This window comes from Rhincodon typus, chromosome 15 (genome assembly GCF_021869965.1).
Source record: "Rhincodon typus isolate 14 chromosome 15, sRhiTyp1.1, whole genome shotgun sequence".
NCBI classification, from domain to species: Eukaryota; Metazoa; Chordata; class Chondrichthyes; order Orectolobiformes; family Rhincodontidae; genus Rhincodon; species Rhincodon typus.
In genome coordinates, this window is record NC_063346.1 from 50,973,655 (window position 1) to 50,995,049 (window position 21,395).

Consider the following 21,395-nt stretch of genomic DNA (forward strand, 5'->3'; position numbering starts at 1 on the left):
AGATAAAGGTGGGGAGGGAAAGATGTCTTTGGTGGTGGGGTCGGATTTCATTCATGTTAGCTGACTGGTGGGAGCTGAATGTAACTACCCTGGAAATAGGGCATTAGAGTTCATCAGAAGTCATGGGGGAAGCTTGAGGTAGGAAAGGGACAAAATTTACTTGTGAGGCCTTGGAATTTTTTTTTCTTCTTTTAATCTATCTTTCTAATCAACCTTCTTTATCATATGAATTCCTGCTCCTTGTTATAGTAGTTATTCAACAATATAACAATAATTAACATTGGCGAATTTGACCATAGCTGGCTTATAATTGAATTTCTTTGGGAGATTGGACTCCCTTCTCCAGTTACAATGTTGAATCATTGAAGGTTTAGGATATTGACAGAGAATGAAGGGCTCAAATTTCCAACTTTGCAGATCAGTCAAATTTGATTTTCTTGTGATTTCTGCACATGAACCAAAATTGCTTGAAACTCCACAGAGGTTTTTAAACCACAATTTGAATGTCTTATCTTTCAGTTGAACTATTGCATGATTTCACTGTGTTTACTTAACAGCAGCTTTTTAGCTGACACCTGTCCTAATGTGCCCAATGTTAACAATGGTTAAGAGTTTGTATCCTTAAACTATATCCTGTTTAAGCTTCACGAATACAATACTTCGTGCATTACACAGCATGGAGTCCCTGACTGGTACGTCCTCCTGGCATTCTGTGAGCAATGCCACAGGAAATTAGCTAACAAATACAAAAATTTAGTATTGAGTGCTGAAGATGGCAGCCTTTCGCTCTCAACTTTCTGTTGAAGGGAAAGTTTGAGACGTTGGAGTCATTGAAAACTCCAGTACTGACATGCAGGTTTGATTCCAGCACATTGCTGAGCGCCAGATCTTGGCTACACTCCTGTGGAGAGGCATCAGATAAAGGTAAGCACTCTCAAGTTTGTATGACTGCCTGTGTGGAGTTTGCACGTTCCCCTCCCCATTTCTGTGTGGTTTTCCACTGGGTGCTCCAGTTTCCTCCCACAGTCCAAGTATGTGCAGGTTAGGTGGATTGACTATGCTAAATTGCACTGTAATGTCCATGATTGTGCAGGCTAGATGGGTTAACCATGGGAAATGCAGGGTTATGGAGACAAGGTGGGTTCAGGTGGGATGCTCTTTGGAAGGTCGGTGCAGTCTCTATGGCCTAAATGGCCTCTATCTGTACTATAGGGATTCTATGATTCTACGAACTGGCCAGCTTATGGATTAGGTTACAAAAACAAACAATATCTCTTTCAAGCTGCAGAAAGCAGAGAGGGGTAACAAAATGAAACATAGCTTTCTCTTGTTCCTGTTGCAGCTTACGAGAGGCTTATGAATTAATCTTGTGTGTCAGTAGAGGAGCTGATCAAATGAGCCAGTGGATAAAGTCACTGCTTTATTGTGAGTGAGCCACGTGTTAGCGCACATGTCCCACAGTGTTCCTGCCGTAGTTCAGATCCAGTCAGCACAGCTGTGGGATTGATGCTGTGGAGCACTTTCCCTGGGACAAAGACTGCAATTAGAATGAGATCATGTGATGTCTTTAATAATAACAGAGTGGAGAACTGGAGCCTCCGTTAGTACCAGGAGTCATGGGTGCAGTGGGAACAATAGAAGCAGCATTTGGAAGGATGCAGAAACCCTACAAATCTGATCAAAAACAGATGAGCCTGACTCTGATGGGGAGAGGAGGAATGGGTGGCTTGATAATTTCCAGAATGGTATGTTAGACCCCCCGCAGTAGGCAAGTTATAGCTAGCAATTCTAAACGAGACTTGTATTCACATCAATGTTCAGTTGTTTGAGGTAAGTAGTGGAAACCTATTGGAAAGGATTACTCCCTCAATTGTCCTTGCTCCACACCACCTGGCACTGGCAATAGAGATATCTGGATGAAAGCCAGCAATGGGATAACTCTATCCCAAGTACAACAAATGAAACAGATGTTAAAAGCAGGCACGATGCAGCCAAGCATGGGATTCGCACTTCCTAGCAGTGGTACGAGACCCAAACTGACCAGTAGCCTTGTGGCTTAACTCAAAGACTTTGAAATGGAAAGAGAAGCAGTCTGAACTTAATATCCAGGAGGGAAGGCCATCTCCCAAGATGTGACCTAATCTCCAGGATGTACCAGGCATGTACTCCAGACTGAAGGAACAAGAGCCTGAAGATGAACTTTGTTTAAATTGCGATCTACCTTGTTTATAGATTTCATATAATCTAGGCAGTTCGTAAAATGAAACCATGCACTCCAACAAGAAGAACAAATCCAACCTCAGGTTCGAGTTGAACAAACCTCTGCTGAAAACTCGTTGATCACACAATTCCAGACCCCAGGTAATTTTGGGTAAGAGCTCACTTCTCAGACTGTTAGTACAGAAGGAGGCCGTTCAACCCATTATGTATTTACTTGAATTGTTGTCTTACTGTTGTCAGTTTTTGTCAGATGGAATCGAGGTTTATCCAGGCTCACATTTTGCCTGTAAACCAAAGGAGTGAACTGAGATTTTAACCTCTCAAACTGATTGATTGTAGATTTCCTGAGAAGTCACCTCCTCCTTCTTCAGAACCATGTGATAATAAATCCAATTTGTCTAATGATGTCTAGGAATGAGTTCAATAACGGTAACCAGAAGAAGCCCATGTGAAGATTAGATTCAGTCATTTGAGTGTAGGAAGTCATTGAGTGTGCTGAAGTCAGAACCTACTTGGGCTTTTCGAAAATATCTCTCCAGTGAAGTGATTAGTTTATAAATATGTTAAATAGCATAAAAATAATTACAAATGATAGTAAGAAACTGCATATTTTGATTAGGAGCCTCTGCCTGCATATCACTGTGTGCTTGGTCATTATTTCTCAGTGGCTAAAATCATTACATTCGTAATTTATGTCAAGGTTTGCAAACATTATTTTTAAACTTACATGTCCAGCTCCAAAATTATGGACTGTTTTCCAAACAGTTTTGCAAGTGGTAATCTGTGAGTAGCTGATAATCAGACCTGAGTAAACGCCTGATTGCATTACAATCCTTTGGGTAGGGATTGTAACAAGCTGTCCTGCTCGACATACTGCAGTCATGCAGTAGTGGGCTGCACCCATGCAACTGACACTTTGCAGATAAGGCTTTGCTGGAAAAGATGCTGGGAGGTTGCCTGCTTTAGAATACGACTGTTGCTGGCCCCTAGCAACCAGCTGTCTTCCTCTTTCCAACCTCTGCACTAATCGACTTGGATCTCGTTAATTCAATATAGACAGGTCTTGTAGCATCAAGGGGAGATATGCCAATGTAGGCGAGGGAGTAGTAACACTGCAGCAATGGCTCGAGAGGAGAGAGCAGCAATTCTTAAGAGAGCAGAAGTGTCGAAAGATCAAAATGAGGTCACCCACTGAAGGCTTCAGTGAAGTGTTTGATGCTGCCAGGAATAAAGGATGATCAGTATGTGACATGTTCCAAGTGTTGGATGAGCAGTCTGCCTTTACTGCAGCTTCAGGGGTGTCTGTTGTCACCAGCATTGTCAAAATTGAACAGATTTAGATAAACTCAACACCAGGATGCAACGGAATGAAGGATTGAAGTATTCAGTTCCTTTATTTGCAACATCCCTGTGCTGTTATAATGGTCAAGAGAAGCAAGCATGCGTGTAACCTTGATTTTTCAGTCATTGGTCAGACTGTAAAGTCTTCAGAGATGTATGAAAGTGATGCAAAGCTGACAACATGATTATTATCTGTACCATTCTCTGTTCATTTTGACAGCAGCTAGGGGAATAACTGGCAATTCCAGGAGACTCTAGGACAATGCAGGAGGGTTGGCACCTCGTAGCTGCCTCTATCCACAAGGCAGCTTCAAGAAGCAACAGGATTTAATCCTGATGAGGGGGAATATCCTTGGAGCACACAGTGAGTCACAAGGAGCCAATTAGACTCGAATTATTAGAGGAATGTTACAGTCGAGGTGCAGCAGGTCAGGTCTCACCATCCAAATGTTTGCTGCTGCAATTGTTGCCAGATTTGGCCAGGATCACTGAGGCAGTCTTTGCACAAATTGAAAGACTTTGTGGACGTAGCAAGGTTCCACAAACCACCGAGAGTAATGATCAGATCACCTGCTTTGGTTTTATTAGCTGAGGGATGAATGTTGGCTGGGGCAGTGGGAAGAACTCTCTGCTCTTCTTCACAATAGTTTTATGGGGGTCTTGCAAAGACAAGGAAAGCCTTTCTTTCTTATCCGACAGGCAGCATTACTTCAGTATCAGCCTGAAGTTCTTGCTCAAGTCACTCGATTTGGAATGTGTTTTAGAAGAAAGTGGTTGCAGTGCATTCCCAGTGAACCAAATGATTGCCCACAACTTCGAGTGGAGTTGTCATTATCAGGGAAGTACCTTGTGAAGTGTAAGGTGACAACATCCTGCAAGGCCTGTGCAAATGTTGCAGTTACTGAGAGTCTGTTTAAACGTTGTGGGGCTCAAATGGATTAGTGTTTGAGCAGATGACAACAGTGCCATTAATCAGCTCCAGTGTGAGCACAGACTGCAGCACTGCATGCTCCCACTGCAGGCAGCCTGAGCAATTCTGCTGCCATCATGAACCGTTCTGCGTGTAAGGATGGTGTTGTCCAGCGGAACCCAGATCCAGAACACAGTTTCTTTGAAATGCTGCAAACATGCACATCACATTTGATCACAAAGATAATGTTGGATGTCCGTTGGCCGAGATGGGTGGATTTGACCTGTTAGGTCCTGAGGAGCATCATGCTTGGTGATTTACGTGATCCCTTTTTGCTGCTTGACTTGGAAACATCCGCAGCTGGCAATGGCTGGCTTTCTATCTGACCATAAGATCACAAAATTCTTCTTGTCAGCTGGTGCCCACACATGGCAGCTGTGAGATCAGACATAAACCTGGCTGCACCTTCAACTGCGATCTGAGGCTCATTTAAATCCTACCAGCCCAGTGGGAGTTAGTGTTACACCGAGGGATGTACTCACTGGACCCAACTGTCTTCACTTTGAACCTGTTGTTATGACTGTAAAAGTGAATGCACCTGTCTGAAAACAGCAAAGTCCTTCTTGAAATTGGCACATTAGGGTTGACTAACATCCTTAGGCCAAATGAAGTAGAATGAGGATCAGGAAAAGGCTGTTCATTGTAAAAATGTTTCTATCAACCTTCTTGGATATATTGCATGGATACCTCTGTGGCCATCACATCTTGAGATGGACCTGAATGGAGACCCTTCAGCCCAGAAGTCAGGACATTATCCACTAAAACCCTCAGGCTGTTTGTTAAAAGTTTGCTACTTTGCTTTTGTGAGATGATGAGGATGAGGCATGCTTCCTGATTCCATACTGTGAAACTCCCACAGAATTGCCTTCTCCACATTCAAGCTGAGTGCAGGAGTCAAGGGCCTCCTGAATGTCTGTCTGCAGGAGTTGGCTATGACCTGTTGCCAAGGTCTCGTGGTTCAGGTTCTCAACAGCTTCTTCTGGGATTAAGAATCTAATTGCCAGTAGCAAAGAATCAGTTTGAATAAAGCAGACCCCTTCTCCCAGCTCAATCCCCACCACCAGTTATTCACTGAAAGTCCACCCAAGGAAATGTACACTTGATGCGAGTGCAGAAAAATAACTATCATATCGATGGTCACAAGTCTGGAGCCACATGTAGTTGCCAAATCCTGCACTGATATACAGACAAAGCCATTCTGCAGAAAATCTGGTGCTGTGTCAACAAGTTGTTCCAAATTGCATTAGGAATAAAATTCCAGTCTGAATTTAATGCTTACATTCAGAATGCACATTGAAATCAAGGACTGTAGCTATCGAAGGAGGCAGCTCATCACTACCCTCTCAAGGGCAGTAATGTATATGCAACAAATGCTGGATGAACCAGAAACTTGCACATCCCAGGAAAAATTATTTTAAAAAACTAAAACTTCCACACACTCCTCCCTGAACAAGCATCTGTTGTTGGCGTCTGTCAGAATAAAGTTAGATCATAATCAAACATTGACCAGCTTACGAGTATACAAGTCAAACTGAGGTGACAAACAATGCTGAGATTTAGATAGTTCCCAAAGCTAAAGAGCTAAAATAGATTGCAGTACAAGTGAGAAGAACTTAACCTGATTGCAGGCTGGCCATTACCCTGATTTCACATTCACTTTGTTTCTGGCAGGGATTTTTATTTTCTGTTGGTTGTTACCCGAGTGTCTAACACTCCAACCCTTTGCCACAATCAATCCACAAGACCAAGCTACATAGTTACCACCATACAGGGAGCTATCAGATTTAACAGAGCTTTGTCACAGGTTTGTAGAGCTGTGTAGCATAAACAGAAATTGCTGGAAAAACTCAGCAGGTCTGACAGCATCTGTGGAGAGAAAGCAGAAAGCAGTGACCCTTCTTCAGAATTCCATTTGAATGGCTTTTTTTGTTCCTTTGCGACTGCAGTTCATTGTCCAGAATAAAATAGAATTGTTTTATGGAGCACATAACTGCTGCACCTTCATGGAATGATGATCAGCGCTGCAATGAGTTAAACAGTAAATAGCCATAATCCAAGTTTACCAATCGAAAACTGAGCATTGGATAGCCACAGTCTGGGGAACAACTGTAAACCTTGCTTTATGTAAAGGATTTACCATTTTGTTCCACTGAACCTGCAAGGGCTGTCTTCCATAAACACCTGATAATAAGTGAAAGCTTAAGTTAAACTGCAAAATGATCTGTCTACACATTTGTCGTGAAGCATTAACTTAATGGCAAGTAAACCAATATATAATCTGCTGAGTTAGCCTAGGGATTGCTTTATACAGTTCTGTTAAGGTAAAACAAATTAGGTACATTATGCGAAAAGTGTGGGAAATTAAACACAATGATAATTGTTCTTTAGTACAGTTACAAAAGCTGTCTTCATTAAAGATGTAGTAAGTTGATGATGTTAACTAGGACTACAGTGGATGTGACCATCTGGTGCACTGTCCCAGTTCTTGTCAGGTTGATTGCTACCAGACCCAGTTCTTCTTGATTGTCTATGCTTTACAGCTGCCTTTATCTTCTAGTGAATTACAAGATTATGAAAATATTTTTGTGTCTTCTTGGACTCCACTCTGATCTCAGACCATCCATCTAGGACTGCGGGTCGGAGCATTTCCATCTCTTCAGTCAACTTACCTTTCCACTGTTCTTACTGCTGCTCCTTTTCCTTGTTCTGTTTATGAGCCTTGTTATTCCTCTATCTTATTTCCATGCTGTTAATAGTTTTACCATCTTTTTTTCAAACCATCTGTTGAGATTTGGATGTTTGAATCAGGTTGTGCTGAACAAGAAACAAATTGCATGGTAGAATTTGTGTAAACTGGCATACTTTCCAAAGGTGGGTGAAGGTTAGAAACTATCCTGCAAATGAGCTATAGAAGTACAAGGTAGTCATTGTTTGTCACCTCAGTTTGACTTGTATACTCGTAAGCTGGTCAATGTTTGATTATGATCTAACTTTATTCTGGCAGATGCCAACAACAGATGCTTGTTCAGGGAGGAGTGTGTGGAAGTTTTAGTTTTTTAAAATAATTTTTCCTAGGATGTGCAAGTTTCTGGCTCATCCAGCATTTGTTGCAGAGAAGGTAGTGATGAGCTGCCTCCTTCGATAGCTGCAGTCCTTGATGCATGGACATACAGCAATGTTGGAGAGTTTCAGGATTTTGACCAAGCAACTCAAAGGAACTGCAATATAATTCTGAGTCCGGATGGTGTGTGGTTTGCAAGGGTTGGGGTTATAGGCTGTTTTGGGCTGGCAGTGTGGGTGCTGCATGTGTCCTTCTAGGTATTAGAGGAAGCTTTACAAGTTGCTGTAATGAATCCTGTGTACAGTGTACACCATCACACTGTGCAGCGGCAGTGGATAGGATATTATCAAGTGGGATGCTTTATCCTGGATGGTGTTGACCTCCTTGAGTGTTTTTACACTCATCCAGGCAAATGGGGAGGATTTCATACACTCTTGACATGCACTCTGTAGATGCTGGGCAGCCTTTGGGGAGTCAGGAGGTGAGTTATTCACTTTATATGATCAACTCTTGTAGCAACAGTATTTATCTGGCTAGTCCAGTTCAGTTTCTGGCTTGACAGTAACCCTATCTTGGTGTTAGTGGGGAATTCCGCGATGGTAATTTCCATTGACTGTCAGGGGAGATGGTTAGATTTTTGCTTTTTGAAGGTTTTTTAAAATTTGATCGTGGGATATGGGTGTTGCTGGGTGGTCAGCCTTTACTACACATCCCTAGTTGCCCTCGAGAAGGTGATATTGAGCTGCCTTCTTGAACCACTGCACTCCATGTGCTGTTGGTTGACCCACAATACCATTAGGGAGGAAATTCAAAGATTTTGACCCAGCAACAATGAAGGAATAGTGATGTATTTCTAAGTCACGATGGTGAGTGGCTTGGAGGGGAACTTGCAGTTGGTAGTGTTCACATGTATCTGCTGCCCTTGTCCTTCTGGATGGAAGTGGTTGTGGGTTAGGAAGCTACTGTCTGAGGATTTTTGGTGGGATGTCTGCCCCTAGTGTGACATGAATGTTTAGTTAGTCAGATGATGCATAAGACTGGTTGAAGGTCTATACTGTGCAGGTTGGGTGGGTTGGTGAGTTCTCAACCAATTCTGTCTCGATGCATGGTGTGCTGAAGATGTGAGCTTCAAATTTGAGTGATTCTTCCTTGTAAGTAACTCATATCTGCAATAAAAGGGGGAAAAGTGCAAATAAAAGAGCTAGGATTTAGATAGCGACATTCAGGAAATCTCAATATGCTGGATGTTATTGAAGTATTTTTGAGGTTCTGCCTCTGCTCTAATGTAGAAAACACAATAACCGGTTTTGGCGCAGGTACCAGTAACCATATGATCAATGACCTATTCTAATAACACCAAGGGCAAACTTCCTTGTTCTTTTAATGATATTGAGAGAGAGGCTTCACATGAGAATGGACAGTGCTCACTCAGTACCATGCTACTGCTCAGTTTTTTGAAGCAATGCTTTTCTGTACCCATGACACTTTCACTCCAAGGGAAGAGAATGCTTGTGACTAAGCAGTCGAGGTGCAAATATGGTGGACATTTGTACCACAGCATAGCTAGCAATACTTTCCAGCTTTTAAATGTAAATAGAGGATGTCGAAGTTACTGTTAGCACAGAAATTACAACATGGTTAAACGTTATTCAACCCAACTGGTGCGTGTACTCTACTGTAAACAGTAGAATCTTCCTAGTGTAAGATTATCTGTGCATTTAATTTCCTCCAGTTTTACAGTAACTGCACTTTCTGATTCAGATCTGTCTGTTCATTCCCGCATGTACTGTGTTAAAATTCACAAGAATGCGCATTGTGGACTGGGTGAGTAATAGAAAATTGACAAACTGCACAAAGGTTTAGCAGTCAATTGAATGCCTTCTTGTCATTGAGGGCATCAAAGTAACAGGAGCAACAACGCTAAGGTAATATTAAATCTTTTCTTTGTGGTGATACTGTGAAGGATGGAAGCATTTTCTGACACTATGTTCCTGCACTTTGGAGCATTTCTGAATATTTATTGTTTGACTGACTGCAGAAGTGTTCTGAATCATAACATTCATGTTTGTCTAGTTAATTGCTTTCTACGCCTGTAAAAGGGAGAAAATACATTTCTCGCAAATATCACTGCATGGAGCTTAACTTACAGAGAAACGAAGAGTGCAGGAGGAGGCCATTCAGCCCTTTCTGAGCCTGCTCCACCATTCAATATGATCATCCAGCTCAGTTCCCTGTTCCTGCATTGTCCCCATAACCTTTGAACTCGTCAGCCCTAAGAACAATATCTGACTCCTTCTTTAAACATTAAATGATTTGACCTCAACTACTTTCTGTGGCAAAAAGACTTCCACAGGCCAGAATTACAAATGCATGGTATCTTTTGTCTATAACACGAGCAGAACTGAGGGTTGCCACAGGCGAGAGTTTTCTCTTGGAGGGCTGTGTCACTGACTAAAGCACTCTGGAATTCCTGAATCTATTGGAATTCTGGAGGTCAGAGGGAACATGAATTTGAAAACCAGGCTCATTACCGTATGGTTGATTCTGCGGGTTGCTCAATTTCTCCCCCTCGCTGGGTGGAATTCAAGGGCGGATCTTGGCTGGAAAGAGTAGGTATAACTTATTGCCAACAAGAGATGACCTGCATCAGCTGTGTGCATCACCCAGGCTGGAAGCTACACTCGAGTGGGAAGCATCACAAGTGGGCTTCGAACTGGGGAGGCGATGGCCTAGTGGTATTATTGCTGAACTGTTACATCCAGGTAACATTCCAGGGACCCAGGTTCAAATCCTACCACAGTAAATGGTGAAATTTGAATTCAGTAAAATATCTGGAATTAAGAGTCTAACGTTGACCATGAATCCATTGTCAATGGTCGGAGGAAAAACCCATCTGGTTCACGAATGTCCTTTAGGGTTGGAAACTGCCGTCCTTACCTGGTCTGGCCTACATGTGACTCCAGACCTGCAGCAATGTGGTTGACTCTGAACTGCCCTCTAGGCAATTAGGGATGGGCAATAAATTCTGCCTAGCCAGCGACACCCTCATCCAGTTAATGAATAAAAGAAAAAGAATTGCTCTCCCAAAGGCAATAATTTGGAAAGCTTTTTTATTTCAGATGTTCTCCTGTACCAAACTGCTTTGGAGCCATGGGGCAGGGATTTGTTTTATTTTGTTGATGTTGAGTGATAAGCGATGATATAATCCAGCTGTGTCTGGCCTGCTGTTTGAATGGGAGGGTAAGGATAACAATCTTCTGACTGACTTGGAGTTTGACTGTACACATGAAAACTAATTGTGTGAAGCCCTTTATGTGATCCACTTGATGGACCAGATCTATATCTGTTACCAAACAGCTTATTGAATTAGAGATTGTGACCTTGTTCGTCATGTGTTTTGTGAAGTCAGTTCTTAGACTAGTTGGATTGATAATTGTGGGAGTACTTCCATAAGAAGCACATATTCATATTGTACCAGCTCAACAAAAGACATTTTGTTTGGCCTTAACTTGGATGATGAGAATGTATATAAAGATAAATAATACCTGAGACCTGTTGCCATTTTTTTTGTGAACAAGATGTTAGCTATGACCTTGGAAGTACATTACTGTTTGTGGGAGTATGCTGTGTAACCTGACTACTGTTCTTTCTACATCACACTTCAGTGATCCTTAATTATCTCTGAAGCACTTTGAAAGGCCTGAAGTTGTGAAAGACACTATGTAAATGAAAGTCTACCTTTTTTTTGGTTGATGGTATCGGTATTTCAGACAGTGACAACTCGATTTTCAACCTGAGAGCCACACTGTCATAAAAACAGAACACCGGCTTATCTTCTTTCCCTGTCCCCACGGCTCTTCCAATGCCATTGTTCACCCCACACCCACCTCCTGCTGATCTCTCTTCCTCCTCCACTTGCTCCGCGAAATTCTGGGAAGGTGAAGTTACCTCCCAGGCTTCTGATCAAGGCAGTGTTAACTTCTGAAGTATCTCTGTACTTAACTGATTAAGGCGTAAATCTTTCAAGGTGACAGCCTATGTTGGAGCAAAGTGCAATGCCTTTTCAAACAAAATTGACATATTACCGCATTTCCAAAATAATTCACAAAGTGCTTGCTGGACAGATTGAGTCCAGAGTGTTGTTTTATCAGCAAACACAGCAGTTGTTTTTCTGCATAGCAAGATCATGGAAATGGTATGAAGATATGTAGCCAATCTCTCTTTAATGGTGTTGTGTAAGGGGACAGTGAACTGAATGGACTTGCTGCTGTCCTTTGATTGAGAACTATGGAATGTTGACATACCTCCGAATAGACTGAGAGATCCTCTGTTTAGCATTTCATTCGTTGTTACAGAACGAAGTAGGACCTGGTCAGTCACTCATCGAGTGTTGGCGTCATTTTTGTGCTGAGGTCTGGGAATGGGCTTGACCTCACAGTCCTGCTACACTAAGGTGACATTGTTACTATCTAAGCCATGTGGACCATGCAGCCAACAGGAGCACCACGCTTCCCAGCTCGGAGTAAGTTACTCCACTCCCCTGAACCAGTGAACCCGAGCAAGACATGAACCAAATGAACAATTGAGAATCATTGGAACTTGTACCTGATGTATCGTTTTCTACAATGGCTTAATACCCCTGTAACTATCTGATATTGTTTAAAAATGTTTGATGCTGCCTGCAAGAGTGAGTGATTAAGTGCCTGACCATTATGAGCCATTGGTTATTTTCTCAGTGTTAAGCCACACTTTCTTCATGATGTGGAGGTGCCAGTGTTGGGTTGGGGTGGACAAAGTCAGAAGTCACATGACACCAGGTTATAGTCCAGCAGGTTTATTTGAAATCACAAGCTTTCACCTGACGAAGGATCAGGGCTCCGAAAGCTTTAAGATTTCAAATAAACCTGCTGGACTATAACCTGGTGTCATGTGACTTCTGACACTTTTCTCAGGGGTGGACCAGACCCTGACTGATTTGAATAACCAGGATTTATTATTGACCTTGAGGCTGGGATTGTTCTTTAGAAAAATGCCTCGGAACCACTTTGGAATGTGTCCGACGCAATGTACTTTATGAACTTTCAATTGGACCCTTTATCATATCCACTGTTTATGTAATTAGAGTTTAAAAGGTGTGCTTTGCATTATTTGATAGATTAACTTTTATATTACTGGGTCTTTATTGGAATAGACAGCATGAACTATCACCTTCCGAGACAAACATGAGCCACAAATTAAAGTTTGATATTCAGGATTTGAAATCCTGTTCCAAGTTTTGAGAACTGAAAACGTCTGCCAAGCTTATGACTGCATTTTGTTTTAATTCTTTACGTTTTGAATGTCCTTTTATAGCATCCGATCAGACCTGTTTCTTCCTGAAACAATGATCCTTTTAGGCAGCAATATTTCTTTAAATGGGCAGAAAGACTGGGTGAAAGGAGTGATAGCAAAGCAGGAAAGGGGAATGATGCAGCACTAAGCACTCAACAAAGCATCATTTGGTATGTTTGAGTGCTACTTGGTCTTCATTCAAGTGGCCTTTTAGTTATATCTTGAAAGGAATACCAAGCACAAGCTTTGGCTGGGTGACCAGTTGGAACAGTCTCAAGCATGAAGCTGTTGCCTCCAACTGGCATCCCATCCAATAATCAAGAGACCCAATCTCCCATCTGAGCTCAAACTTAGCAGGTCACATTTTGAACTGCAGAATACCACTTCCCATTGCAGGAGCCAATTGGCATCAGCTCAAAACTTTGGTCTAATGAAAAGTACGCTGCATCCTTGCTACATGAGGAACAGCAGGTTATGGGAAGGCCCTTGGAGAATTCTATTCATTAGCTCACCAGAAATAAAAGTCCAATATCAGCTTCATCCTCCAGAAGAGGATTTTTTAAAATTTACAAAGCTACTTGAGTGGCCAAGATCTGTATTGAATAATAACTTATAGAGTCATACGGCACAGAAACAGACCGTTCGGCCCAACTCTTCCATACCGACCAGGTTTCCCAAACTGAACTAGTCCCATTTGCCTGCATTTGGCCCCAATCCCGCTAAACCTTTTCTATTCGTGTACCTGTCCAAATGTCTTTTAAGTGTTGTAACTGAATCTGGATCTACCACCTCATCTGGCACTTCATTCCACATATAAACCACCCTCTGTGAAAATGTAGCTAAAAAAATGAATAACAAATGATGATGTAGAGGGTAGTTGAATACAAGCTTGTAGCTTTAAAACCTGTAAAAGGAAACAGGTGTGATTATGTGATCCACAGTTAGAGGCTTGAAGGAAGAATTAACTGTTGGCTATAGAGCAGCAAGTGTTGATTAAAATAAAGTGGAAGAAGAAAAAGTACATTTCAAAAGAAATTTTTGAGAAAAGTTGCCTTCATCATTGGGATGAATCACAATGTGACAAGGACAGAGATGAATGATAAACTTATGTTGTTGAACACCAGGATGGGAATGTTCTGCTTTGGTTTTCCCAGCTGCTAAAATAAATGAGAGAAAATCCTGGCCTCAACATGCACTGTGTACACTAACTCATTCAAAGCCAAAGTTAAGAAGGATAGAACATTTGTCCATAAACATTAAGCAGGAGTACTCAGACTCTTTGAATCCCATGCTGTCTTTGCTGGATCAGTATTACCCATACCTTTATACAATTTAGAATGTCATTATGCAGATTATTTGTAATCGTTTTCATGAAATATCACCGGCTATTAAATGAAACCTGTGTACAAAATAAAAGGGATAACACTAGATGACTAGTGTACAGTTATAGTGAGCCGGAGTTTGAAGATACATCAGAAATAAGAGCAGGAGGCAACCATACAATCGGTCAAAATTGCTCCGTTGTTCAATATGATCACGGCTAATTTTGGATTTCATCTCATTTTCCTGCCTGCTCCCCATGTCCCTTGATTTGTGAAGAGACCAAAAATCTGCTAACTCAGTCTTAAATATGTTCAATGTTAGAGCATCCACATCCCTTTGCAGCTGAAAATTACAAGGAGTCACTGCAGTGATTGTAGTGAGGTCAGCCTGGTGGACCCCATAGAATATAAGAACAGGAGGGTCAGTGCTAACTCTGAGGGAGCTGGATCAGTGTCAAGGACTCTTCACGTGCAAATAAAGGGTGACTTGGTGATGGGATACCGGCCTCTGTGGAGTTATTTCGATCACAACCCTTTGAGTGAAGAAATTTCTCTTCATCTCAGTCTTAAATGATCCGTTACTTATCCTGAAATTATGCCCCCTTGTTTCACCTGGCTGGGGAATCTAAAACAATATCTCAGTGTCTACCCTGTTAACCCCCAACCATTCAGAAACATGTCTGTTTCAGTGTGATCATCTCTCCTCCTCCTCCTCCTAAAATCAAGGAGGATGGGCCCATTGTCCTCAGCCTCTCCTGGTAGAACACCCACCTTATCCCAGAGACCTGTCTAGTGACTCTTTACTGTAGTGTCTCCACTAGAAGTATATCCTTCCTCAAATATGGAGATCGGTACTGCACAGAGTACTCCAGGTCTGGTTTCACCAAAGCCCTACCCAATCCCCTTGCAATAGTCGCAATAGCTTTCCCAATTGTACGTGTACATCCTCAAAACCTTGAATACATTTGTCCCTTTTGTAAAACCATGTTGATTTGTTATAATTATGTTTTTCCAAGTGCATTATTAAGACTTCTTTAGTGGTAGATTCTAGCTCTCTGCTGATGCCTGGTGCCAGGTTAACCAGCCTGTAGTTCCCTCTCTTCTCCGTCCCTCCTTTCTTTGAATAGTGGTGTTACAACTGCTAACTTGCAATCTGCTGGGGCTATTCAAGAATCTAGGGAATTTTGGAAAATCTAAGCCAGTGCATCCACTATCTCTGCAGCTTTCTCTGTTCAAATCTTTGATCGTGGGCCATCGGCTCCTGCAGATTTGTCTGCTTTCAGTTGCCTTGAGATTATCCTGTTGTTTATGTGAGGAGAATGATAGCTGTATTCCGGGTTATTCATGTACGGAGAGTGGTGGCTGTAGCCTTGTTGAGGATCATGGCTCTAGTTAAGCAGTACTGAGGGGGAGCAAGAGTTCTGATTTGAAATGTCTAATGAAGAAAAAAGACCAGATTTTGGAAGTATTTGAATGAAGCAATATGGTGATTATTATGAGAAATGAGGACATACAATGGGATGGAATGAAGTGAACTGTGATATACAGTGCATCGATCGTGCAAAAAGCTTCCTCAGAGGCTAATCAAGGTTGGTAATTTGTTATGGAGGTTCTGTGTTGATATCTAATTAGAATAGAGGAGTTTGAGTTAAATTGTGTGACTTTGTATATTTTGATCTTGCTAATGTAAGATCCCAGGTAAATATGTTGAAGGGAGATTGAAAGAAGCAGGTGTTAGGATAAATTATAAAAACACAGAAATGATGTAAAACCCTTGCTCGATCTAAAACCATTTAAACCGACTACTACTTGGTCCACTTGCAGTGTTGACAAATTTGCAGTTCGGTAAGATATTTGGTTTAGATTTCAGTTGTTGTAAAGAAAGAGTAAGTTTGAACTATTAATATTGACAAAGGCATTAACTGTTAGATAAGGAAGGTGAGATCCAAATAAAGAGAGGACTGGGAAACTGAAACTGAATTTGTATAAAACCAATACTGAGAAATATTTAATTAGAAACAGAGAGGAAACAATATTTACAGGAAAGGAAGAATGTATGTTTATCTTAGAATATTTCTCAGAAAAATCCCATTTCAATTGCCTTGTACTTATGGAAGTGGACATCTTGAATATTTTGTGCCCAACAACAATGTGAATAAACAGCGAAACTTTTTTGGGCATTGACTGAGAGAAGAATTTAGCAAAGAGATCACGAGGACCACCTGTTCCTTGTTGAAAAACAACCATGGGAGCTTGAATATCCACATCATTCATTATACATCTATAATAGTGAACAATTCTGGAGAGATGTACTGGCATTGGAGGGAGTCCAGAGAAGGTTCACTTGGTTGATCCTAGGTATAGAGGGACTGCCTTTGAGGAGAGATTGAGTAGGTTGGGGTTTAGGTGATTTTATTGTTCTTAGGACATTTACTGGCTGGATCTGGAGCGATTGTTTCCCCTTGAGGGAGAGTCTAGGACCGGAGGGCATGATCTCAGAGTAAGGAGTCACACATTTAATACAGTGAAGAGGAGGAATTTCTCATGAGGATCTGAAATTCTCTATTGCAGGAGGCTGTAGCAACTGGATCATTAAGTATATTCAAGACCGAGATAGGGTTAGATAGCTTTTTAATTAGCAAGGGAATCAAAGGTTATGGAGAAAAGGCAGGAATGTGGAGTTGAGGATTATCAGGTCAGCCATGATCACATTGAATGGCAGAGCAGACCTGATGGGCTGAATGGCCTCCTTCTGCTTCATTGTCTTATGGTCTTATAACAAGTGTAGTGAGCCCAGGTTTGACATCTTATTTAAAGAACAGCACTTGTAACACTGCTGCCCTCCTTCAATTCTGCACCAACATGCCAGTCTAAATAATAGGCTCAGGTCTCTGGAGTGGGGTTTGAACTTATCACATTCAAACCTGGAGGGGAGAATGTGATCGATTGAGCTGTTGTGCCTGTGGGAAGAGTTAAAAGTGGCACATTTCTGACAGAGCTGTGATATTAAGAAAACGGCAGATAAAATTCAACGAATGAGTTATTGTAGCATCGTTGCAATGTTGACAGAACCAAGTGTTTTTGCTCCAATATAAAAGAGCATTGGAGATTCAACATTATCAGTTTCTGCAGCTCATGGGGACCAGGTTAGCATCAGACACTGCCTTGAAAGTCAGTGCTTTAATATGTATAACTCTGTGGATAATGTGTGACATACAGTGTAATTATACCCAGCAATGTATGTGAAAGGGAATAAAAAAACCAACGCAAAATGTTTAGAATGGACAGTAAAGGCGTATGTACAGCATTGTTGATAAAGAAGGATTGAATGTTTACTTGAAGAATAAGTTCATCCTTTGATTGAGGGAAGTTTTGAGTCATTACAGCTGTAAACCTATGCTGATAAGAGCAGCAAATTAGGAAAACTTGGTTGACATGAAGGCAGTCAGAAGGAATTGATTTTGATTTATTGGAACATACATGGAGAAAGGAGAGCAAGGAATCAGGAAGATTTTATCAGCCCTAAGTTCAAATGGAAGGATAGTGAAAACCTTTCAAAAGGAACAGATGAAACCAGGCTGCCTCAAAATCTTCTGTATCAAACAGGGCACCAGAGGAACAATCTTCCAATATTTACTATCGAGTCTGAGATGATGGAAAATTTGAAGATTACAGACAGAGAGGGAGATCCAAGGAATAAAACAGGAAAGGAAATAATTACTGTTCAGAGTTGTACAGTCCAATAGAAATTGCTGACTAGTTGCCAATGTGGACACAGTGAGACTGTTTTAGACAAAGATACCTATGTTAGGAGAAACCTTTTACATACACACAATGCAGGCAAATATACTTCGTGTGTGTATGTTTAATTAACGAACATCCACCTCCAGTCGGTAACTAAGGAAATGAAGCACTCTTCTAACAATGAAAAAGCACTTGGATGCTACTCTTTTTGTCTTGCCACTTTACCAAAGGTTAACATTTACATGTGCACTTTGTGAAAATGAATATCGTTATCATGTGCCCAAAAATGGTGTCTATTACCCATTTTCTAATTTGGTAATCAAATACAGTTTTCCACATCTGAATTCCCATTTAGCCACATGTGGTTAGTGGACAGCACTAATCTAGAGGAAGCTTATTATTGGAAGTCTGGAACTACATAGTAAATTAGTGAGAATAAAAATAGACAAGATCAGGCAAAAGCACAAATCTCTCAAAAAGGCTTCAGAAGGTCAGATAGAAGCTGCTTGAAAATGATCCAGGATCTATATGGTGCATTGAGGAAACTAAATTGAAAGGCATTTTCAGAATAAAGAAAGATTACTTGTATATGCTTTTAGTAATTGTTGGAATTATGAGTGTGTTCATGTTGGCAACATTAGAGTAGTTGTAGTACAGGACTAGCAACCTGGATTTTGGACTATGTTAGTCACTTCCTCTTAACACTCTGTTGTACTTTCCCAGGATTATTCATGAGGATGGATTTTCTGGTGACGATGTGAAGCAGTACAAGCCTGTGGTGTACAGCAACACCATTCAGTCCCTGGCAGCCATTGTCCGTGCTATGGATACCTTGGGCATTGAGTATGGTGACAAGGAGCGGAAGGTAAGGTATCAAAAATACATAAAACAATGTGTGGATGAAGCAACCTGCTGTGGCAAGAAAATCTGTATAAATGAACCAGATCAAACCAGGGCAACATTAGCATTAAACTGTAAAACTGGGGTTGTGTATGGTAGATGTTGGCACATATAAATGGGAATTATTGAAATTTACGAGGTTCTTGTTCAAGACAGCATTTGGGTATTGGAATCTACTTTTCAAAGAAACAGCCTGCAATAAAAGATTCTGTGGTGTTCGGGGAATCTCAAAAACAAAACAAATTTTGAGTGTAGATTGATTGGGCATGTCCCTGTTGAATGTTTACTGTTTCTGCTGAACCACCCCATTGTGGTTGGTTAGGTTTAGAATTTAAAATGAAATGGACATGATGCAACTTTCTACCTGCCCTAACTAACATCTTCTTACAATGACCATCAATAAAGCGAATTGACGAATCAACTGGAGAAGTGCTTACGCTGACCTAACCGTTTCGCATGTGTTACATTTCAACAAAGTTATGTTTGTTTCATGGAGAACTAAGATATTGGTGATCCATTCACTTTAACGAAAATGGGTTTACTAAGTTGCACGGTTAATGCCCAGGCTAAGTTTCTGTCTCTGCTGGACAGGAATTTAGCCCAGATTCTGTTCCTAATCATTTTGTGAACCAGTCCATCTGGTCAACATGCTGCATTTACTTACGAGAAATTGCTAATAGTTAGTTGATTGTGTGCCAACCATCAGTAATATTAATCCTGGTGTAGGGACAGTTCCAGCAAGGTTGAGAGTTTCAAAGCCTACATAGCGATGTAATTAGTTTTGAGGTAGAATTCTAATTGGGAAGTAGGGGGAGTGTTCAATCTCAGCGTATGAATCATCTTGAGATTTTAGTTTTGAATTGCCTGATGTCCACATATGAGCTATGTCTGGAAATGTTTAAAATTCTAAAATCTAACAATCCATAACAGAAGAATTCAATCTGCGCAGAAATTTTAGGTTAAAACGATATAGTGAACTGTTCAAGATGCATTGTCATTTCTTATGGCATGATTGAACCTTATCCTTCAAGGAAGTATATTTGTAGACTGGTTGGAATTATTTAGTTTTGCATACAAGTATTGGCTTTTATGTTTGAGTGCAGTTCCTGTCCAACACAATTTTACTTGAATATAAAATAAAACAAATCTGTTGGAATTCTATGAAGATGTTACTAGTCGAGTAGACAAGGGGAAGCCAGTCGATGTGGTATATTTGGACTTTCAGAAAGCATTTGACAAAGTCCCACAAGAGATTATTGTGCAAGAATAAAGCACATGGGATGGGGGAAGTGTATTTAGATGGATAGGAAACTGGTTGGCAGAGAGGAAACAAAAAGTAGGAATTAATGGGTCCTTTTCAAATTGGCAGGCAGTAACTAGAGGGGTGCCACAGGGATCGGTGCTGGGACCCCAGCTATTTACAATATATATTCGTGATTTGGATGAAGGAGCAAAATGTAACATCTCAAAGTTTTCAGATGATACTAAGTTATATAGGAGGGTAAATTGTGACGAGGATGCAGAGATCCTTGAGCATGATCTGGACAGGTTGGGTGAGTGGGCAGATCAAAGGCAGATGGCAGTGCAATTTGGATAAATATGAGATTATTCACTTTGGAACCAAAAACAAGAAGGCAGATTGCTACCAGAATGGCTGTAAATTGGGAGAGGGGAGTGTGCAGTGGGACCTGGGTGTCCTTGTGCACCAGTCGCTGAAGGTAAGCATGCAGGTGCAGCAGGTGGTAAAGAAGGCAAATGGTATGTTGGCCTTCGTTACGAGAGGTTTTGAGTACAGGAGCAGGGGTATGTTGTTGCAGTTACACAGGCCCTTGGTGAGGTCACATCTAGAATATTGTGTGCAGTTTTGGTCTCCTTTTCTGAGGAAGGATGCTCTTGCTCTCGAGGGAGTACAGTGAAGGTTTACCAGGCTGATTCCAGGGATGGCAGGGCTGATGTATGAGGAGAGATTGACGAGGTTGGGATTGTTTTCATTGGAGTTCACATGAATAAGGAGGGATCTCATACAGACTTATAAAATTCTAACAGGACGAGACAGGGTAGATGCGGGGAGGATGTTCCTGATGGTGGATGAGTCCAGAATCAAGGGTCACCGTCTGAGGATTCGGGGTCGACTTATTTAGGACGGAGATGAGGAGACATTTCTTCACCAGAAGGGTGGTGAGCCTGTGGAATTCATTACCACAGGAAGGAGTTGATACCAAAACATTGAATGTATTCAAGAGGCAGCTAGATATAGCACTTGGCGCGAATGGGATCAAAGGTTATGGTGAGAAAGCAGGATTAGGCTATTGAATTGGACGATCGGCCATGATCATGATAAATGGCGGAGCAGGCTCAAAGGGCCAAATGACCGCCTCCTGTTTCTAAAGAAGTATGGATGCTGGAAATCTGAAACAAAAGCAGAAATTGCTGGAGAAACTCAGCAGGTCTGGCAGCATCTGTGGAGAGAAAGCAGAGTTAATGTTTCAGGTCCAGTGACCCTTCT

The 21,395-nt window shown here is 41.4% G+C and overlaps 1 protein-coding gene across 4 annotated transcripts in view; it reads left to right on the forward strand.

Annotated features, from left to right (window-relative positions):
• Positions 1-21,395, forward strand: part of LOC109916540 (guanine nucleotide-binding protein G(o) subunit alpha) — a 218,083-nt gene that overhangs the window by 54,262 nt on the left and 142,426 nt on the right. For all 4 annotated transcript variants that reach the window (XM_048605785.1, XM_048605786.1, XM_048605787.1 and 1 more), the window contains exon 3: positions 18,713-18,854. In XM_048605785.1, the coding sequence (XP_048461742.1) occupies positions 18,713-18,854 (142 nt within the window). The remainder of the gene's footprint in view (positions 1-18,712; positions 18,855-21,395) is intronic.